A 22,660-nucleotide genomic window follows, 5' to 3' on the forward strand; every position below is an offset into this window, starting at 1 on the left:
CATTCTGAAAATAAGAGTGTCAAGGTTTTACTCAACTAAAACATACAAGATGTTGCTTCACATAACCTTCCTCTCACCGCATAGTGTGTATTCATTAAAATCCCGAATCACACCAAGTTACGCCTTTCCAAAATATTAACTAAGAATTAGGATCGAGAACACAAGATGTGCGTATTGCATGTGGATGAGCATGTTGGGTGTGTGCAGACACAAATGCACGTGTGTGGCATGCACCTTGTCTTTGCGCGTGTGTGTGAATTGGGGAGAGAAAAGGAGGGGGGGGGATGTGTTACTCTTGTGGGGTCTGCTTTTTCCTCCCTTAAAATCACCCATTTATGCAACTAAATTGAACATAACCAGCAAAGACCCCATACTACATTTAGGGAAGACATCACAAGTTACTACCTGGCAATCTGCAGTAGACTTGAATGCAGGACAAGTGCCACACCAGCTACCTTTACAATCATGTATGGAGGATGTGATCATTGATGACAAGGTGGCAAAATAGTGGTAGAGTATTTTGCATGACAATAAGGGACATATCATCCAGAAGAAAACGTTACTTTGTAATTGTGTCAATATGCAGACACTAAAATATTGAGGAACAAAGGATGATTCACATCCAAAACTCCGGAGGATCAATTGTGGGGATCAGCTCATGACGAGCTCTCAAGCAGCAGGCACAATGAACAATTCTAAAAACTGATGTCCAAACTCTAGAGTTCAATCACAAGACAATGATACTTGAACTAGAAGGTGGTGTACAAGCAAAGCCCCCCCGCCCCCTGGCTTTTTGTTAAAAGAGTGTAGTGAAACCCCATGCATATAGTGAGAAACCTGAAATCTGCCAGCTCTGCAAAGAAGGACAACCATTTGTCAAAGGACTTCAAGATACAGTCTTCAAAGCTTCAAAAAAGTAACGGGAAAAAGAAATGGATTGCATGTAAAAGTCAGTACTATACAAAACGTAGGGATGCCATAGAGGCTTGCAAAACAACAAAAGAGTCAGAAAACAGCTCAAAAAGAATCCCTTCACGAAATTAACTTCTCCTAGGACAGACAGCCAACAAAGAAAACAATCTTTTTTAAAGAAGAGATTGAAGTCATCGAAATCGAGGACATCGAAAGCAGTTTGAAGAAGCTAGCACAAGGCAAAGCACCAGATTACAGCACAGATGTGGAAAAATAGGGAGGAGAGAAGACAAAACAAGTTCTTACATGCATAAGCAACAGAGTAATGGAGACTTCTGGCTATAATAAAAAAAGCCCCTATCTTCAATGCAAGAGACAAAACAAAGGCCAAAAACTACATCACAATTACAGTGGGCAGCTTAATGGTGGCCACAAGCTTAACAGTCCTAGAATAGAAAGTCAGCAGATGGGAAAAAACATCGAAGCCTACTAGCACAAGCAGATTTAACCCAAAGCACTGCACAACAGATCCTTTTATCAAGAATACCACCACATTTTTTCACTTGTTACACAAGCCATTGCGTTGACTTACTATATACATCAGCAAGTTAGATTGGGTGATGCCCGTGTTTGACATTGCGCTAACATTTATCACTGCTAAGTTCTAATTGTACCATACTTCTTACTTCAGGGGGCTATGCGCATTGTACTTTTGCAGTTTTGAGCTGTCCCTACAGTAGCAACTTACAAGCCATATAGCTCTAGGCTCCAAGTTCCATGATCCATCAGTTTGCCTTCTTGCAAAAAAAGACCCTCCAAAGTCCTCATGTAGTTTTGGGGCGTCAATATCAATTGCTCTGCTGCTGTCATTTCTCAGAAGCAGCCTTTCTCAATAGTACTTCTAAGTTGCAGCTTCTTTTACGTTTACTAACTTCTAAGCACTTTGCAATGTGCATTGGCCTCGTGCAGTTTCAGGTCTACAGCTTTCAAGTTTCAACTCTCATCATGGGTAGGAAGAAGGGAGCTGAGTGGCAGTATATCAAGAATGGAGGTGCTTCTGGAAAGGGGACAGGTTGAAGGAAAAGATGCAAATGCATGTATTGTGGTCATCCTTACCAAGGATATCCCATGCACATATTATTGGTATTAAGGACTTAGGAGTTTGCATAGCTGCTCCACCTGATGTGGTAGAAAAATGCAAGCGATTACAGGTTGCAGATGATGCAACAGTTTCGATAGAAGATTATGGTGGTTCCATGGTGATGGGAGGTGCCTTTGGTACTGGACATGAAGCTAGAGGCAAGAATAATACATCCTACTGCTGGTTTTCCATTTTAGGATGGCATTTGACAAAGAGTCGAGGGAGAAACTATAGAAATGAAAAACAAAGCTGAATATTTGCCAAATACTTGAGAGGAACTACATTCAAGCTGTACAGAAAGCCTTAGTTAAGCCAGCAAAGTCAAACTAAGGAGGTGAAACATGGGTGCCTTCTCTCTCCAACCCTATATGACCTATTCAGAACCAGTGAGTGGATGTGCTTACATAGTGCCGTAGGAATCAAGATGGCACAATAAATCCTTCTTTTGTTGCTATGAGTAGACTATGTAGACCTCTTTGCAAAGAATGCGCCAAGTCTTCAAAGGTACTTAAAAACACTAATCACTTTGTCACTTCTCAATGCATGTCAATGTTGAAACCAAAAGAAAAGATGGCATTCTACAAGAGAGAATCATACACATAATAATTTACGAGAGATATGAATACGTCAATGAGGACATCTCCATTTCAAAAGACATCTAATGTGCAAGATGGGGACCAACTCACAACTATGAGATGGAAACAAGTAGATGGACAAAGGACATCCCACAACGAAAAAGAGAGCACAAAATGTGTCCTCAATTTACACACCCTCTCCAAAAGACAACTAACCAAGTTGAATCGAAATACCATTCGAAGTTTACGCAACCGGACACCCAAACAATAATGCAAGAAGCCCAAATCAGTCATCTTCAATGTACAAGACAGTTCGCCTTTCACATCTGCAATGTTTGCAAGCGAGTATGATATATAAAGAATAAGTGCAATCAAATCGTCCCTCCTTTTGCAGAACATTCAAATTAGGCTCGAGAGTATGCACAAAGCCCCTAGACAACAAAAACAACTGTATCTTCTTATACCATGCAAGAGGCTCACTTCATCTCATAAACAGCTTTCTTAGATGGCCGTAAAACACAAAACTTTGGGTCTGCTGCACACAAAACTCCTCTGAAATTTCCAATCCAAGAAGTCAGTTCTGATGTCAACCGAAGCAACCATAGAAAGAAGTGTTGTCATCCTTGCTATTGGAGCAAAGGTTCCTCATTAGCAATTCCCTTCTGTTCGTACCCCTTGGCAACAAGCTGGACTTTCTACTTCTCTACAATCCCATCTAAGTGATTACCTTATAGACGTAAGTATTATCAGTTTTGTTTTTCTCAACTGAATCCCATGTGGCCACCTTGCCAATGGATCTAAATTCAAATTTCAAGGCTTTTTGGTATGATGGATACCCATGAAAGCCCAGACACTTTGCTGCTCCTGCAAATTCCGACCAACAAAATTGAATGATGCCCTCTAATCATGAGAGCTATCGGAAACATACTGTAAGATGTCATGAAATGTTGAGAGTAACAGAAACCAACTTTTTGTCCTCGCAATCTCATCTATGTTTGCCAATCGGTCTTCCAAATCCAAAATTTTGGATACATGCTGTATAATGAAGTAAATAGCTTGCAGAAATCCCTTGAACAAAGAGAGGCACCTGGGAGCAATTCATCTTCTCCATCAGAGGCAAAGAGCTGTAGAGAGCCAAAGTTCACTAGATTGCAGGGCAGCCCATATACTCCTCGAGACGTCGTCAACACAAGGGGGTGCTAGAGAGGTTGGACTGCTTCTATGTTGGAGATTAGGCTATACAGAGAGGAGAAGCTGTAGGCATCTTAGCAAGAACAACGATGTTGGATGCCTATCCCAGTGGGAGCAGCATTAACAAAGACTGTTCCAGAGAGGACTAAGCATCCCAGACCACCTCCAGCAGGAGAAGGATTAGAGATGAATTCTCTCCCAAATATGGCCTCTAGAGGACTCCCCTCCTCAAGATACTTGGACACCTTGGACAGCAAAGGCCATCCACTTAAGCAATGTATTGCACCACAAAAGCGCACATTCAACCGTTGGCAAACCCTTTGTAAGAAAAAGTGAGCACTACCGTGCTTCCATCAAGAGGCTACTGGAGCAGCAATGAGATTCACCATAGCTAGACGACAAGTATGAGTGCAGAAGGCTAGATTTGCACGCTAACGAGGGCAAGTGTGCGGAGTACTCATAACATTTTTCATGAGCCGTATGGGTACAGTCAGGTGACAAGATCACAAGGCAGTTCTTCCATACCACTAGGCCTAGATCAATAGGGAGACAATTTCAACATCTAAGGAATGTAACCAGATCAATGCATTCAAATCCCAACGAAATGTTTGAGATGACTACCACCTTCTAGAGTCAACTCTTTTGAGAAGAGGATCCCATGCCTCATGTAGTAGCAATAAGAGTTTTAGGCCAATGTCCCTCGGTTCTCACACAGTCCATTATGCGCTCATTGGAGGGTTCCTTTCACAAATATTGAGATGCTCCGGTGCAAAAGAGCCCAAGAGAAGATGGACTCTCTCCCCTTCTTCCGTCGACCTAGGCATAGGCACTAATGACTCTGTTTGGCATTTCAAAAGCTCTTTGTTTCAGGACAGAAATGCTCTCTTCTCCCCCCCCACAGATATTATTTCCTTAATCCCCAAAACGGAGAGATAGGGCTAGCATATGCCAATGGAGACTGATCATTCCCTTAGATGTATATATATAAGACTAATCATTCCCTTAGATATAGTCTAAAGATCTTAGACGAGGTCTTAAGCCTATGTCCCAACTTCCCAAACATCATCCATGACATGCAAACTGGCTTTGTTCAAAAGTCCAGCGCCTTGAGCAACATTTTCACTTCTAAGAGGCCACAGAGTGGGCAGACCCCTTGCAATTCTTCTCTTGGATATCAAAAAGGTGTAGGATTGGGTGATTAGGCCTTCTTGGAAAGCACCTCAGCACATTGGATCGACAGCACATGGCTACCTGCTTGCCCCTTTCTTGTTCCTCTTCGTTTTGCAAAGGATTTGGGATATTATATGCTCAATTCTTCTTTTACTTCCCTTGAGGTGACTTACCATGGGAATTAGGTCTTCTTGGAAAGCACCATATTATGAATGGCTTCTTAGCACATTGGATCGACAACATCAACTTACACAGCATGGCTACCTGCTTGCCCCTTAGTTGTTCCTCTTCGTTTGTGAAGGCTTTGGGATATTATGAGCTCAGTTCTTCTTTCACTTCCTCTGAGATGACTTACCAACTGAAGCTTACAATTATCCGGAAGGTTTTTAAAAGTCTTCCAAGATCCCACAGACAAAGTGGGTTCTCTCCTCCGTCTAGGCCCCCTCATGTAAGCACCAAGAGATCTGCCATGATCATCAAGTATGAGATCATTCCACATGACAGACTACCTATCAATCTCTCCCTCCGAAGAGGGAGGGAGGGAAACAGCCATACATCAGTTTAATACTGAGAGTCTTTTGGTTTTGATTTGAACTCTTTGATTCCCTAGGGCTCCACCTTCACGGTAAACTGCCCATTTTCCAACCTTTCTAACAACCTTGACTTTAGCTAATTCAGATGCCTTATTCTTGAGTTGAGCCTATGTAAGCTCCTCTGCTATCCATACTTTGGTACCCTTTAGCTTGTAAGATTGTCGAAGAAGCTTGATTCGCATATCTTTTGACTTCAGTGTAAGGATTGCATGACCTTTATAGTGCATAATAGAAGTTGCACTGGAGTCGCATCATCGTGATCATCGTGCTCATCATCTCTAGGAGTCCCCCTATTCTAAGCTTCAGCGCATTATCACTTCTAGCATTGATATGTACACCTCCTATAGAACAAAATAAATCCAAGGCTGTCTTGAATTCAAGACAAGATACATAAGTTCAAAACGTAGCACACAGAATTTTCAAAGCATAATATTAGAGGATCTATTTCTTTTCTTTTTTTGGCTTGGAGGGAAAGCAGGCACGGGGAACTTAGCTACACAACAAAATCTTTACCAGCCCCAAGAAATTCAGTATTGACTTCGGAGTAATCTTCACAATAAATTAATCAACTTTCTGTGGATGTCAATTCAGTGCCAATAATTGCAACCATCTTGTTACACTTATTTTCTCTAAATACTCAAAACCTGAGTACAGAAGCCAAATTCCCAAAATAAAGTAAGACAATGTAATTGAATGAAAGTATGTCTACCTCGGTAATTAAAGTATGGGAAGGTACATCATTACACACTAATTTACTCATTCTAAACATGACAATATAACAGTAGGGAAGGAGAATAAACTTGTACATTGAACATGACCAAGAATGCAGGAGCAAAGTTTAAACTACGGCTAAAACCATACCTCCAGCTTTTTGAGCCTCTGCAATCACATGAAGAGCTAATGTAGTTTTACCACTAGCCTCAGGGCCATATATTTCCACAACCCTTCCCTATATACAAAGAAACAGAAGTTCAAATGCATTAATAACAAAAGGAAAAGAATCTATACTCCTACAAATTGAGATATTTTAAAAAACAAACGAAAATGGGAAAAAAGGACATGCGCATGTGCAAGAACAAAAACCAAAAGAATAAAAGGAAAAAACTTATTTAGCAGGTTGATGCTTAGGATCTCATTGTGCCAATGCATTACAAGAAAGCTTGAATGGACAGAGAATCGACTGCAATGACAAATACATACAGATAATAACTCAAGAACATGCCCAAACTTATCATGTAAAGGCAAGATGAAAAGTCCAATTTTAATTCGTCACTACAAAGATCAAATTCACTATGCATATCAAGGACCACATTACATTAAATCCCCATTGAAATCATCTCTCTCTCTCTCTCTCTCTCTCTCTCTCTGTGGCCCGACTAGAGAGAGAGTGCTTCCACTCGAAATTTCATGACCCGCAGACCAAGGTTCTCCTTTTCAACTACTAGGTCCAACTTGCGGGCATGTATGGTAGCACTTGTTGGGGACCAGACCTCTCTGACACAGAGTGGACTCGAGTGGAGAGATTACAGGTTCTTGTACTCTCACGGATGATACACAGCAACCCATCTATCCCTCATCAGATCATTCAGGCTGAGTTCGGAGCATCCCCACTGCAGCTAGATGCGGCATTCCATACTATCACTTCCTCTACCACGTGTGTGCGTATGGCTCATGTACCACAGGGCGACGCAGGTTACCTTGGTTGGCATTAGCATCTTCTATGGCACTAGCAGCTCATAGGGATCGAAGATGTTGGTACGCGTGCACATGCAGATGGTTTGAGAGATTGTCTAGACAGGCTGCCACCCTTCTAGTACAGAATTGGCGCTCCGTTTGTCCCGTTCCGGGTCAATAAATTCAACCCAATCATTCAGGAGGATCTTCTACAGCTTCACACATTCAGGGCCTAGCTAGCACAGGCAGAGCTCCCTGTGAAGCTTAGTTTCTATCGTGGTGCACAAAGCAACCAAAGAATGGCTGTGTGGAATTGTAATGGTACCCTTTGGTCTGACCCGGGGGGTTTCTTGGAGACATACACAAATAGAAAGAAAGAAAGAAAGATGTATCAATGTCTGCAGGAGGCCTCGCGAGCCTATGGGACAAAGTACGGAATCAAGTAACTCATAGAGACATCTTCTTCTACACCAAGACACATGAGAGCCTAGAGAGAGGGCTGCCCACAAAGAAGGATACATGTGGGAGTCAGCTCATAGGAGGGAATTGAGGAGAGATAGTGAGGTACGAGGCTCTGGGGGCGTGGCTGTCCTTTTCAAAACACACCTTAGACCACTCATATCTGTGGTACGAAGAGAGGAGCATGCACGCCATATGGCGATACAAGTCCAGCCACCAGATGCCCGACCGGTCTTCATTGCAGTGTGCTACTTCCCCCAAAACACGTCCTTATATGCACGGGAGGTCACTCCAAAGGGACACCGCCACATATGAGACGATACATGATGGCATTACAGACTTCTCCAGGCAAGAGACACCCTCCTTCTAAGAGACTTCAATGCACAGATAGGAGATAGACAAGTGCGCCTGCTAGACATCGCATATGAGAGAGATCCCCACATGGTTTTGGAGCTAGATGCAGCAAAGCACTACTGAGAAACTTTGTAGATGCCACACATGTGACAAGGTACGGGTGACATTTACTTGAGTTGGCTGACCTCATCATCTATAATGGTCTTCAGACATGGCCATCATCTAGGGGACTCACTTGTTTCCCACATGGCGGTGGGACAAGTACAGTAGACCACCTACTGGGCCCATTACCCTTCGCCTTGTGGATACACAACCTCACTGTAAACCCTCCCCCACTCGGAGTTGACCACTCATACCTGGCCTTCCGTATCTCTGCCACTATGCCAGCCACCATAGGTAGAGCTCCTCCCACGCTTGCTCGTACCCAGATCCACTCTGACTATGCCCTCGACCCAATATATGAGAGTTACTTAGTCGGAGAGCTTCCAACCCTACTTGGAGATGATATAGACCTCGCCCACACCTCGACCACCCTTGCCTCAATGGTACAGGATGTTGCCACCAGATCCTTCCCCGCGACCCAATCCACACAGACCTGAGATGGAAAGATGCCACAAAACCCTTGGTTTGATGACGAGTGTAGGGAGGCAAGAGCCACCTCACACGAGAGCAAGCCCTTGGCCATTTGACGTCATCTGAGGCCCAATAGATCTTCTGACAATTGACACGTCGTAAGAGGCAAGCCTTCCTCACACATAGAATGAATGAGATAATTAGATCATTTGGAGCAGATCCGACCACTAGATGGGGGCCTCTATCAGAGGGGAAGCAACCTATTCCCATCACCGAACCGGATGTGTGGCACACTTATGCATGCTCTCTATATGATGTTTTGATGCAGGCACCACCGGACATATCCTCTATGCCTAGGCCCACCACCTGTCACTTGTTCACTATACAGAATGTACGCGGGCTGCAATTCATCGGCTACACAACCGAAAAGCACAGGATCATGAGGGCCTACGGACTGAGCATTTTGCACTTGGGCAAGAGGTCTTAGCCCCAGTTCTAGCACAGATGTTCAACCATATTGTATGCCACGGCTTCCCACCTACTTGGAACACTACCACTATTATACCGATACACAAAGCAGGAGGCCCCATGGATACTGGGAACTACCACACCCTCATGATTGGCCACACATCAGCCAAGATTTATGGATCGGTACTAGAGAGGGATATCAACACTCATATAGAGGCCAGATACTAGAAAGTCTACGCTTGCTTTGTAGACTTTTGGAAGGCCTTTAACACTGTCCCACGATCCCATATGATCAAGAGACTATAGGAGATGCAGATTCCAGAGACTTTGATTGGGGCGTGATGAGCCTATATAAGTCCATCAGAGGGAGAGTTCGTGCCCCAAGAGGTTTATCGAATTGGGTCAAGAGCACAATAGGGGTGAAGCAAGGCTACCCCCTCTCACTGACTCTTTTTGGATTCTACATTGATGAGATCACATCCTTCATAGACTGCCTAAGAAGCGAGGGATCACTACTCGCTGACCTCATGATACAGATACTACTATATGCTGATGACATAGTCCTCATATCATCTTCAACAGAGGGGCTATAGAGACATCTGGAGGCCCTAGAGGTGTTCTGCAAAGAGAGAGACCTGCAGTCACGTTTGGGAAGACCAAGGTTATGATCTTCAACACCTCATGCGCAGTGCTTCACCGACATAGCTTCACTTACCGAGGTGAGCCATTGGAGATAGTGCAGTCCTACACATACTTAGGAGCGATCTTCACTTTCACGATGACTCAGGTAGGCTCTTCAACACTTTAGTGTGGCCGACTGCGATATATGCAACACCCTTCTAGGGGAGCGGCCTCTTGATGACAAAGTGAAGGAGATTTGAGCAGCTACAGGGGACTATGGGGTCTAGGATGATTTAGAGTAAGCCCTCAGTCTCACATGAGATAGTACACGCAAGTTCACCATGATACCTCTCCAGGTTGATGCCATCTTCCAGACAGTGACATTCATCCACAGAGTTTGGGACTTACCTCACTCAAGACTCTCAAGGCAGACCCTAGAGTAGCAGACAGACACATGGTATGCACGTATATCCACACGGTTTGCTAGGCACGGTATCTAGATGGACAGACTTCCCCCCTTCTAGTACACTATGGACGTGCCACCTAAGTCGATCCCACGAGATGAGATTGTGTCATGTAGGGGGTCGAGTAGCATCAGGTTGAAGGATAATTGCAGTGCTTTACTCCTAGTAGCAAAGGGTGTACGTTGAGATAAAAAATTGAGACATGAAGGTAGGGAATCCCATGATGTAGTCCACTACTATGTGGCCACCTCCATGTGGGGAACATGTATATCTCTTTGGTTGTGGCCATCTATAATCCTTTGTAGATGAGCAGTTAATGAGTGATGTACATATTTAGCAAATATCTTCCATAGCTTCTATTCTTCAAGTACATTCTCGACTAGCAGACAAACACGCAACGCAGATCACATTAGGTGACCTCCCATCCTTGTTCAGACCTGGGACACGACCCACAGGTGTTACAGTAGCCTTGGTTAAAAGCAGATCCACTGCCAGAAGATCGAGACAGAAAGCGCCCACAGACAGTCCAGCGCTTCATCACTGGCTATACATCAGCAAGACCCTACCCCCTCGCAAGCTCTCTTTGACATTTACAGCACCCATAGACAGTCGCCAGCGCTTCATCACTAGCTATGCATCAACAGGACCCTGCCCCCTCGCAAGCTCTCTTTGACATGTTTGAAGAGTGTATGGGCTGTGTGAAAGTGTGTGTGTGTGTGTGTGTGTGTAGAGAGAGAGAGAGAGAGAGAGAGAGAGAGAGAGAGAGAGAGAGAGAGGAGAAGATGTATAATGCCCGCGGGAGGCCTCAAGGTCCTATGGGACAAAGTGCACAAAAAGAAAACTCATACAAGCCTCAATGGACTAGAGCAAAGGGCACGTAGGTCCCTACTGAGTACTAATCTATGCTGATCTAATGAGCTTAAGAGCTCAAGCAAAATCAAATTCAAATACGACTAAAGCAAACAGAGAGCTAGGACTCAAAAAACGAAGACTAGCACTGTGGCTTTGTGGTGAGCTGTGAACATGTGTCGGATCTTTGTCTGTCGAGCTGTCTCACGTCGTGGGCCAGCGCAATAAATCCTTGAGAGTTTAGGGAGAAGGCTAGTCGAATTTCAGAAAAGGCACCATTCCTTGATTTGTCCATGTAACCAAAAGATATCTAAAATTTTCTTGGAAAAATAGTACTTTGTTTGCTCATGTTGGTGCCACTCTAGGGGCTCCTATCAGGAACTTTCTTTGTGGATGAGTCCTCAGACACAAGGACCAGAGTGAGTACCATGGGGGAGACTTATCATCACGGAAAAGCCCCAAATGCTGTGTGCCTTTCAAGTACTGACAGACACGTTTCACTGCCTACCAATGCTGTGTACTGGGTTTGTGCATGAATTTGCTTAGCTGGGAAACTGCATACTACAAATTAGGCGTAATGTGGCACAAATAGATCAAGAAGCCAACATCGTGTTGATAAAGAGTGACATCAAATGGATCACTTCCATCCTCGTAGGAAAAATAGAAGCCATGCTCCAAAGGTGTCAAAACTGGCTTACAATCATCAAACTGAAAGTGATGCAAGAGCTGTCCAATGAACGTAGGCTGGCTCATCATAATGCCTCCCTCGAAATGAGAAAATTGACGGCCCATATCCGACATGGAAGGCTGCAATTTGCTGAGTATCTAGCCCAATGATAAGCATGTCATCCACATAAGGATCAATATACTTCCGAACATAAAGTGTGAGGGGGCAAATTGATGTGTGTGTATGTGTGTGCCTATGGGATTGGAGTCCTATGCAAGAAGTGTGTGAGTGTAGGTGTGCTAGAAGGTTCCAGTTAGGTGTGTCAGGTTGGTGTGATGAGTGAGTGATCATAGGAGGTGATTGATTGAGATAATCAGGGAGATGATTGTGGATCCGGGATCTGCCTACATGGAGGCAGTTGCCTATATATGTAACCACTCCATGAATGAACAACTACATTTTGTGTCTCCTTGTTTCTACATGGAATTACACGTGGTATCAGAGCCACTCAGCCTCCATGAGCCTCCTTGAGTCCTCTTGGATTCCACTAAGATTCTCCTAGAGTCTTCATCTTCCCCAAATGAAGATTTTCTCTCCCTCCCTCCTTCCTGAATTTCCTTAGGCTTGTTCTCCACCCACAGGCCACCATTTCCTTAGCCCTTTCTGCTGTAGCTTCCCCTCACTAGGGCGCATGTCCACCTTGAAGCAATTGTGAAGTTAGTGCTCCTACAGCCCGTGCCGACAATATATATAGTCCGTGCAATTTCTTCAAATGCGACCTGTTGGAGATACATTTCGGTAATTCCTCTCAGAGGAAGTTGGGCGACACCAAGAGCTATCCACAGCTCAAATCTGAAGGCAAATGCTCCAATAATTGAGGCGTACTGGCGAAAAAACCAGTCGACTTTGGAGCTTTTGGCTATGGCGACCTGACGCGACATTTCGCCCAAGCTTGGTACTGGGTCTTCTCTAGTCCTATATCTTTCATTGAGCAACAAAAGCCCTCAAAGAGCTGCTCTCATCTGGTTGAATTTCATCCTCCAAGTTTACATGTACTCTACAAGCATTTCTAGTGTATTTTTTGGAGTTTTTTATGCTACACTGAATGCTTGAGGAGTAAAACACTTAGTTCAGAGATTATTCTTCCAAAAATCAGTTCAAAGTATGCCATTTCAGTTCAGAGAATGTTAGTTCAGTTGGTGCTAATCTCTTGACAACATGCCAACCTCAAGTTCTCAAAGCTCTTCCAAAATCAAGAAGACTACAAAGACAAAGTACAAGGTGAAAAAGACTCCAGTTAAGAGGTTGTGGGAGAAGCCAACTGGTTATGATTATGCCAAACAATTAGGTTTTTCAGAATTCTTATCTTGCAATTTGCATCGAAGGTGATTTTTTTGTTCAGAAAGATTGACCTTTTGTAAAGGGATTAGACATTGCCATTAATTTGGTAAGACCTTCCTAAATGGCTTCCAAACTGAAAATTGATAAGTTTGAAGGAGAGGGGTTCCACACTTGGCAAACAATAAAGAAGGGAATATGGAAGGTAGCAAATGGCAAAGAAACTAAACCTACAACTAGAGAAGGAGAAGCTTCATGGCTTCCAAAAGATGAAAAAGCTCTTGCTATAATTGCTCTTGGTTTGAGTGATTCCTTTATTCATCACATTGATAGATGTGAGACTGCTCATGCTGCATGGACTCATCTTGAGCATGTGTTTGAAGCACAGGGAAGATGCTCTAAGTATAGCTTGCTTATCAAGTTTTTTGACTTAAGATTGGATAGGGGGGAGACCATCTCTTCACATCTAAATTCAATGAAGAGCATTTTGACACAGTTATCTGGCATCAAGTTTAATCTTGATGAAGATATTGTCATCGCCATCTTACTTAGAAGTCTCAATGAAGAATATGGCACTATTGTGACCACACCCACCAATATTCCAGAGATAAGTCTGGTAGAAATTGAAGCATCACTCTTGGAGAAGGAGAGAAAGATCAAACAAAGAAGGGGCATATTTGACCAAAAGCAACTTAAGCAACTTCAAGGGAAAGAGCAAAATGAAATGTAACTTTTGTGGCAAACCTCGACACTTTGAAAAGGAATGTTATGCCAAAAAGAGATGTTTAGCCAATCTTGTTGAGGAAGCAGAAACTGAAGAAGAAGAACCACAGAATGTCAAAACTCAAGCTCTCACTGCTTACAACACCCAAGTCAAATCTGACAAGGGTAAGGATCCATACGTTTTTTGAGTTATGTGTGTATGAGATCAATAATGGTTCTCTGCCATGGATAGTTCATCCTTAAATGATTGTTAGTCTTTTGAGATTTTTTCCTTGTTGGACTCATTGGGCTTTACATACATAGTCTATGTCCATCTCCTAGTTGTAAATCAAGAATCCTATGAGTGTTGCCACATGATAGTGGGCAAGCCATGGAGCATCCCATGTACTACTGCTAAGGGATGAGGTCATCAATTTGTGAGGGGGAATGAAGGGGCAAATTGATGTGTGTGTGTGTGTGTGCCTATGGTACTGGAGTCCTATGCAAGAAGTGTGTGAGTGTAGGTGTGCTAGAAGGTTCCAGTTAGGTATGTCAAGTTGGTGTGATGAGTGAGTGATCATAGGAGGTGATTGATTGAGATAATCAGGGAGATGGTTGTGGATCTGGGATCTACTTACATGGAGGCAATTGCCTATATATGTAACCACTCTATGAATAAACGACTACATTTTGTGTCTCATTGTTTCTACATGGAATTACAAAGTGTTCATTCTGTGGGGCTGCTCTTAAAAACAAGGCATATCAAATGTGCATGTATTTTGGCATACCATCACCGGGGTACCTGCTTTACACCATAAAGGGCCTTAAACAGCTTGCAGACCTTATTTTCAGACCCTCAACCTAAACCAAAAAGTTGGCTGACATAGACTTCCACAAGTAAACCACCATGAAGAAAGGCAGTCTTAATGTCCAGTTAATGAACCTCCCAATACCTATGAGCTGCAATAGCGATGATGGACAGAATGATAGTGATGTGCGGCCAGGGGGGCAAAGGTTTACTGCTATGCAAAGGCACTCAAAGGTAAAACAACACATGAGGCTTACAGCGGTAAGAATCCATCTGTCTCCCACTTCAGAACAAGTCGATGAGTTGCTGTTGAGCATAGCCCTTGGCAATGAGACAGAATTTGTAGCAGTCTATACTGTCATCAGCTTTCCGCTTCAACTTGTAAAACCACTTTGTGCCAATGGCATGCCAAGAGGCAAGTCACCCAAGTCCCATGTGCCATTTTGGTAAATCGAATCCAATTCAGCTTTCATAGCATCCATCCACTCTTTGCTGTCAAATGCATCCTTATGGCTTAAAGGTCCCCCATTGCAGGCTATAGCAATCAATGCAACATGCAAAAATTGCCATGCATCTATCTTTGTGCACCTAGAGTGCGGGCAGCCAATGGTTCAGCCTGCTTGCTGTCCCTAGGGGTATCCAACAGCCACTTAGGGACTGTTCTATGCTGTCTACTGACAGCCCTCTCCTCTGCAACTGCATGTTCAATGCATGATCATCAAGCTGAGCCATATCAGGCTGAACATGGGCATTAGGAGGAGGCTGAGGACTGCTTGCAGCTGGAAGATATGAGCCCTGCAATTGGTGATCTGAATCTGTAGCAGACTGAATAAGGGGAAGCAATGAATCAAACACATCAGAGGCATTTAGAGAAGGCTGTTTCGGACAGTCCAGCCAAGGCAAAACTACATGCTCAGCAAAGACAACATCTCTGCTCACAACAACTATCCCCATGCTAGGCTGGTGCAATCTATGCTTCATAGGGAGTAATTGTGTTCAATGCCGTGTGGGTGCTCTATTCAGCACATAGTTGGACACATGATTGCATCCAACCAAAACTAGTTGGGCAAACACTTACCCTTATGCATACTACACCTGGCCATTTCCATCAAGGTCCGATGCTTCCGCTCTACAACTCCATTTTGCTGCGGAGTGTATGGCACTATACATTATTATGCCCCGAACTGCTAAAAAGTCCTTAAATTCACAGGACATGTATCCATCCCCCTGTGAGTGCAGCGGGTAAGGGCTTGTGTCCACTCTCATTTTCAGCCATGGCGAGAAAATGCTTGAAGCAAGCAAAGACATTGGACTTGCATTTCAAACGGTAAACCCAAGTGTGCCTGGTAAAGTCACCCACAAATATGAAAGTAAGAGTACCCTCACGAGATAGGGTTCACATCAATCGGCGTACATCAGAAGCAAGTACAACTTACGAGGTGCACCAACAGTCCCATCCTTGGGAAAGGAGAACCTGTGAATCTTTCCCAACAAGAAGCCCTTGCAGATGTGCTTTGAAAGTGCACGCATTTGGGAAGGTCTACAGCCATGTCCTGTGAATGCATTTTCACCAAACTTCCATAGTTGAGATGCCCAAGTCTCTCGTACCATAGTTTCAAAATGAACATATTCAGCTGCTGCATTTGCCTCAACAACAGCCCCTATAGTTTAACTAGAAATTGCTATTCCACATAAGCATGACCAACTTTCTCCTCTATGTGTGCGTGCGTGCGTGTTTTACCATATAACTTTGGAAGATTTCTTAAAGAGGTGCACTACTTAAAACAAGTGTTTGTGTGCAACACCACTGTGTATAAGTTTGATGTTGGAACCAACTTGGTTGGTTGCTAGGGGTTCTTGTTCAACCATGCCAAACCAATCTGTTTCAAGGATTTTTACAAAGCCAAACAAGCCCAAAAATACCAATCCCACAGTCACAGTTGATCCAAAAGACTTCCTCCAATTCGATCATCACGAAATTAAGATAAGAGAATAAGATTATAATCTCGAATGGTGAAGACACTTACATTTAAGCTCAAATTCTGAGAGTCAAATCCCCCAATGGGCATCTAGATTGCGGAAAATGCACGGAAAATTTGGAGACAGACAGGACTCTAAAAGAGAAAACAGAAGTAGAACGAAGCAGAAAGGAAGAGCAGCAATAGAAGACAATGATGTCAGATTTCCCACACCCATCCCCTTCCCCCCTCTTTTCCAGTTACAGAACTCTTTAAAAGAAGTGCAGATCTGATCTGTGCGCCTGGCACACTTGGCAATGGGCCGGCAGTTTGGCAATAGGACAAGCTTTTCTTACTTTGGACTGTTTGAGAGGTAGAAGCATAACATGCAGAAACAAGGTTTGAGGGAAGCAACCCATTCAATGTCCACCAAACTCAAAATAGAAAGGAAAAAGGCCTTGCCATCCACATTAGGGCCACATCCTGATCATTTGAGACCTACATCATCCAAACTAACAAAGGGGACAATCACTTGAGTGTTAGGAAACATATAGCAAGAAAATTTGAGCTGTACCCATTAGATTTCTACTCTATGGGGAACTTCCACCTCTTAATGTTACAATCAAAACACCTTCAAAATCAAAGTACACATGGCATTACATGGGCAGGAAGATTCATAATCATAATTGTGGAGTTTCTTAGAGATTCACCTTGGGTAAGCCACCAACTCCAAGGGCAGCATCAAGAGATAGAGATCCAGTAGAAATAACTGGAATATTTTTAGGGGTCACATTCCTCCCCAACCACATGACTGTCTCCTTCCCAAAAGTGCTTGCAATCTGAGAGAGAGCATCTTCTAAGGCCACTTGTCTTTCATCGAGTACTTTTTCCTCCAAAGAGCTAGGCGCACTGGAGGATGGATGATTCTTTCGCTTCCTTCCTATACAAAATGAGAGCCCATACAAATTTTTAATATACCTTTGTAAGACTAGTATATGTCCGATCATACAAATTTAGATTTTTTGTTGTTCTCAAGACCAAAAATCTACACAGAAAATAAAAGAGAAAACGAAAGAGAAGAAAAAATAGAAGTAAACAAAAACTTTAATGAAAAACAAAAGGAAGACATACTTAGCAAGCAAAGCAACACTTATGTCGTCATCAGTGCCCAAGCATAAGCAGCTATACTGGGTTTCTAAAGACCCGCGGAGTCTCTTGGGCAAACCCACTGCTTCCTAAAATACGTCAAAAAAACAAAAAACAAAAAACAAAAAGCAGAAAACAAAAAAAAAACAAACAAGAAATAAAGAAGAAAGGAAGAAGGTGACTAAGCAAAAATAAAGAAGCAAGTCCAGAAACAAAATCTTCCAAAAACCTTTTAAAATCTCTCTCTCTCTCTCTCTCTCAGCATCCCGATACGAAATCCTTGCTTTTTGATACATTGGTGAGACCAGCTGCGATGTATGCAGCTCCTTTCTGGGCAGGAGACCTCGGCGCTGCAGATTGGAGACGAGTAGAGAGGTTACAGATCATCATGTTCTCTCGGCTCATTAGGGCCAAGGCTACAGTTCCGCACGAGATCATACTAGCAGAGTTTGGAGCTACTCCCCTTGCATTGGATGCAGCGTTTCAGTCGGTCATGTATCTGCACAGGGTCAGGGAGTTTGGAGACTCAGCAGCAGGCAGAGCTCGGTTGCCATGGCTAGCACTTGCATCTTCTATGGAGTTGGCACGATCAGGGACCCGATACTGCTGGTACTTCAGACTCACTAGGTGGCTCACATCCCTTGGACTAGACATGGATAGACTGCCTCCGTTCCGATACAGCATAGATGCCCCTCATCTTGAGTTGACTCGCCACGAGCTTAGCCAGGTCACGAGAGCAGACTTGCTGCAGCTTCATACGTATCGCACTTGGGTTTATCCCACGCAGCTTCCGGTGAAGATGGCCACATATCGTGACCACTTCCTTCGGATCTCAGAGGATGGATTTGTCATCCCACCAGGCTATACAGGTACCCACATGTCCCACTCACTGAGGATTGCCCTCGGCCAGCTTAGAGTCTCTTCGCATCAGCTCGAGATAGAGGCTGGTAGGATGCGACGCATGGAGGATGGACGGCGACCAGGCCGAGAGACCAGGATCTGCCCTTGTTGCACCATGGGAGAGGTGGAGTCAGAGGAGCACTTCATTTGCAGATGCCCGCTATATTATGAGATCAGAGGTAGATTCCACTGTCTCTTCACGGATGGCTTTGGACCTCTCTCACGAGTGATGGACTACGAGGATCAGCATTGCCTAGCCCTTTATGTCAGGGAGGCCACTATGCTTCGGCGAGACTACCTCAGAGAGCACAGACCGGAGCGTGATAGAGCCCAGTCTCATAGAGCTCAGACACACGCCATACCAGAGGACAGAGACCAGGAGGAGCACGAGGACGGCAGAGCCCACACAGGACACATGCCTCCACCATGTGGATGTACATATGAGATGGTTTGTAGACGCCGCAGGATCTTGTTACATAGGGGACGTACTCGCCGCTTCATCTCCAGACGATCCAGGATGATGGCAGCATTTCGGAGGAGACTTACTCATGGAGATCTCGCCCCACCAGCCGCTCACCTCACCTTTGCCCAGATTTGTACTCTCATAGCAGGAGGCACAGTCGATGGACAGGATTTCCAGTATTATTTTGGTTCTCAGACTCATTGACACCTAGACTTGTATCTTTGCATTGGCATATTGTGCTCATCCCCCCCATTTTGCATCCGGGGGCGGTCTAGTTTACTCTGTATTTAGGCTCAGATTTGACATTATGTGCTTTCACTAGCATTATATTGCGTAGCACTTAGATGATATTCGACGATGCCTCTTCTTTGGGGCACGTTGATTTTGTGCTATCTTGTATGCAGAGTTCTTGATGTCCCATGGGCCCATTTTGGCCTCTAGTGGACAATAATACACTTTCTTTCTTTCTTTCTTTCTTTCTCTCTCTCTCTCTCTCTCTCTCTCTCTCTCAGTTCCTTTAGAATTTACTCCAACCAGGAAGACATCAATTCCCTGCTATTTTCAGCAGGCTGCTCTTTGCTGCTGCTGGAGACCTACGCTCACGCTCACGCTCACGCTCACGCTACGCTCCCTACGCTCACACTCTCCTGCTCACACCCCGCTGCCCTCTCCCTCGCAGCTCTCAGCCCCTCGCTCCCCGCTAACCCCTCACTCCCCTCAGCCACCCCTCGCTCCCCGCTAGCTCGCTCCCTCGCTCAGCCACCCCTCGCTCCCCATTCCCTCGCTCTCCCGCTCCCCACTCAGCTCCCTCGCTCTCCCGCTCCCTCGCTCTTTGCTCCCCCGCTCCCCGCTCAGCCCTGCCCCCCGCTCAGCCCCTCGCTCCCCTCAGCCACCCCTCGCTCCCTGCTACCCCCTCCCTCCTTTTCCGCTCATCCACCGCCCCCCCCTTCTCTGCTCCCCTCGCCACCTTCGCTCTCTTTTTTTTTTTTAAAGAACTTCCCACAAAAAACAAAAAACAAAAAAAAAAAAACCTCGCCATCTTAGCCTCTCCTCCTTCTCCACCTCTTGGCTGCCTCTCCACCTCAGTCTTCCGCCCTGCCTCTCCACCACCTCGCACTGGACGTGCCTCCCATCATGGGGGGGAAACCGATGCTCCCACTCCCAGTCGTACACTAAGACCTACACCTGCACCCCAAGAGAAATGGGGGACAAAGCCAAGAAAGACGACAATAACAACAACAACAAAAAAAAGCAAACGACACAACTGAAATTGGAGGATGTGAACACACGTTACAACCGAAGTGGACTCGGGGTAGACAGCAAGGCAAAGGTAGGACCCGCCTCTTCAGCCTCTATCTCTACCTCAACCTCAACTCCCGCTACAGTGTCAGTTTCGTTTTCAGCTCCAGCCTCAGCTCCCTCTATCTCTATCTCTACTTCGACTTCAGTCCCCGCTTCAGGCCCAGCTCTAGTTCCAGTCTCAGCTCCCTCTACATCTACGATCTGTGACATACTCATGGCGCTGGTGATTGTTCCCTTCCCCTATTCTCCTGTTACAGCTCTCGCATAGCTTATGACCCCTACTTCGGAGGTGTCATACACTGTGCCGCATTACGCTTCACTCTCCCCTCTCCCTCTCAGTAAGCCCACCCTCCCACACCCCGTCGGGACTGCCTCATGCATTCCACTATCATCTCCGTTCCTCACTCAGCCACCATCCAGTTTCCAGACTCAGTCCCACTCTTTCATGCCACAGTCACCACAGTTTCCGCATGGACATGGGTGGGCTAATACACCAGAGGCCCGTGAGACCTTGCTCACGGAGATACATAGTTTCCGTGAGCGTGAGATGGAGCTGACTCGCTTCGCACGGGAGCAGGTCCGCTTCAACCAAGAGCAAGCTAGGGCCATTCGGGAGCAAGCGGGTCTTATTCAGGGACTCAGACAGGATATCATGCAGCTCCGACAGGAGGTCACAGCCATACACATTGTCCCAGGGAGTACCCCGGTGGTCGAGGCACAGATTGCGAGCATGCAATTTGCTATTGAGGAGACTTCTAGATGGGTTGACGTGGCCAAACGGGAACCCGCAAGGGTAACCATTTCGGCTACCCTCATGGAGCAGCAGCAGAGAGCCAGTAAGGCTCAAAACATCAGAGTACGCGGGATCCCACGCACTGAGGCTACACCGATGGTAGATGCAACTATGTTCGTGGCCGCTACCCTGGGTGTGGCTGAGCACAGGATAGAGAGGGCATGGCGGGTGGGGAGAGATCCCAACCGAGAGCAACCCCTGATCATACGATTCCATGACACTCAAGCACGACTTTCAACTCTACGACGCAGTTCAGTCCTTCGAGATCAGCCAGCGATCTCTATGGATGAGGACCTCACACCTCTATAGGTTGAGGAGAGGCGCTCTTTGCTACAGCAACGGGATTAGGCCCGGAAGGAGGGGAAGTGGGCAGTGGTACGAGAGGGACGACTTCTTACACGCCCCGTAGGGCACCTGCCCCCTCCGCTACATAGGGAAGTGGGGTCTATGAGACTCAGATATCCGAGACCCTGTCCTGCACCACTTGGAACTGTAATGGTACCTTATGGTCAGAACCAGGGAACTTCTCGGAATCCTATACAGGCCACAACATAGTCTTCTATACAGAGACACATCAGAGTCCAGAGCGCCCTCTTCCAATAGTCAGCAGATATACATGGGAGTCTGCCTACAGAGATGAGACAAGGGGTACAGGAGAAGTTCGAGGTTCAGGTGGAGTTGCAGTCCTTTTCAGATCCACACTTCGGGGGATCATTTCAGTAGAGCAGAGAGATACACATTCCAAATTTCTTTGGATCCGGATACGACACATGGACAGCCAGGATCTGTTTGTCGCAGTTTGCTACTTCCCCCCGGAGACCTCCCACTTTGCCAAAGATATTCGAGGTGATGATGAGACATCCCCATTTGCTGCCCTTTATCAGTCCATCGTTGACTTTTCTAGCCGCGGAGAAGTCCTTCTAGTAGGGGACTTCAATGCAAGGACAAGGGCCCGTCAGGTACCACTTCTTGACTTCAGAGATGATTCCACTCTACTGGCAGATGTTGACCATGAGGAGGCAGGTATGCTACGGGTTTCGGCTGACAGGCGAGGTCCATTCTCATCTTATGGACATGCCCTATTAGACCTAGGCAGGATACAATATCTCATTATCTATAATGGTCTTGACAGATGGCCCGCTTCAGGTAGTTTCACATGCTTTCCACATGGGGGGGGCTCCAGTGTTGTTGATTACATCATGGGATCCCCTGTCTTCACATCTCGCATTATTGACTTCACTATAGCACCTCTCCCCCCAGGGGCTGATCATACATACCTTTTCTTTTGCATCTCCACCTCCCTTCGCACAGCGTCTTCCACCCCACTCAGTGCTTACTCCACCTGCCACGATATACGCTTTGATCGGGATCACTCACCTTCTTACTCTGGCTGTCTGTACATACTTCTCGCTTATATTGACTTCATACTCCTTTTAGAGGATCGTGCTGCCCTTGTCACCCGCTCATTACACAAGGCTGCCATTCACGCTTTTTTCCACACCACCCGCTCCACCCGCCCACCACCCCCTGGAACTGTAG

At 45.4% G+C, this 22,660-nt stretch overlaps 1 protein-coding gene across 1 annotated transcript in view; it reads right to left on the reverse strand.

Moving 5' to 3' along the window:
- The window catches only part of LOC147897539 (uncharacterized), a 99,471-nt gene that overhangs the window by 34,417 nt on the left and 42,394 nt on the right, over positions 1–22,660 (reverse strand). Inside the window, exons 3-4 of the mRNA XM_087380543.1 lie at positions 17,228–17,457; positions 6,444–6,531 (exon numbers count right to left, since the gene is read on the reverse strand). Coding sequence (XP_087236669.1) covers positions 6,444–6,531; positions 17,228–17,457 — 318 coding nt within the window. The remainder of the gene's footprint in view (positions 1–6,443; positions 6,532–17,227; positions 17,458–22,660) is intronic.

Source organism: Dipteris shenzhenensis, chromosome 10 (assembly GCF_047967505.1).
Source record: "Dipteris shenzhenensis isolate YYH24624 ecotype China chromosome 10, Dip_SZ_1.0, whole genome shotgun sequence".
Lineage (NCBI taxonomy): Eukaryota > Viridiplantae > Streptophyta > Polypodiopsida > Gleicheniales > Dipteridaceae > Dipteris > Dipteris shenzhenensis.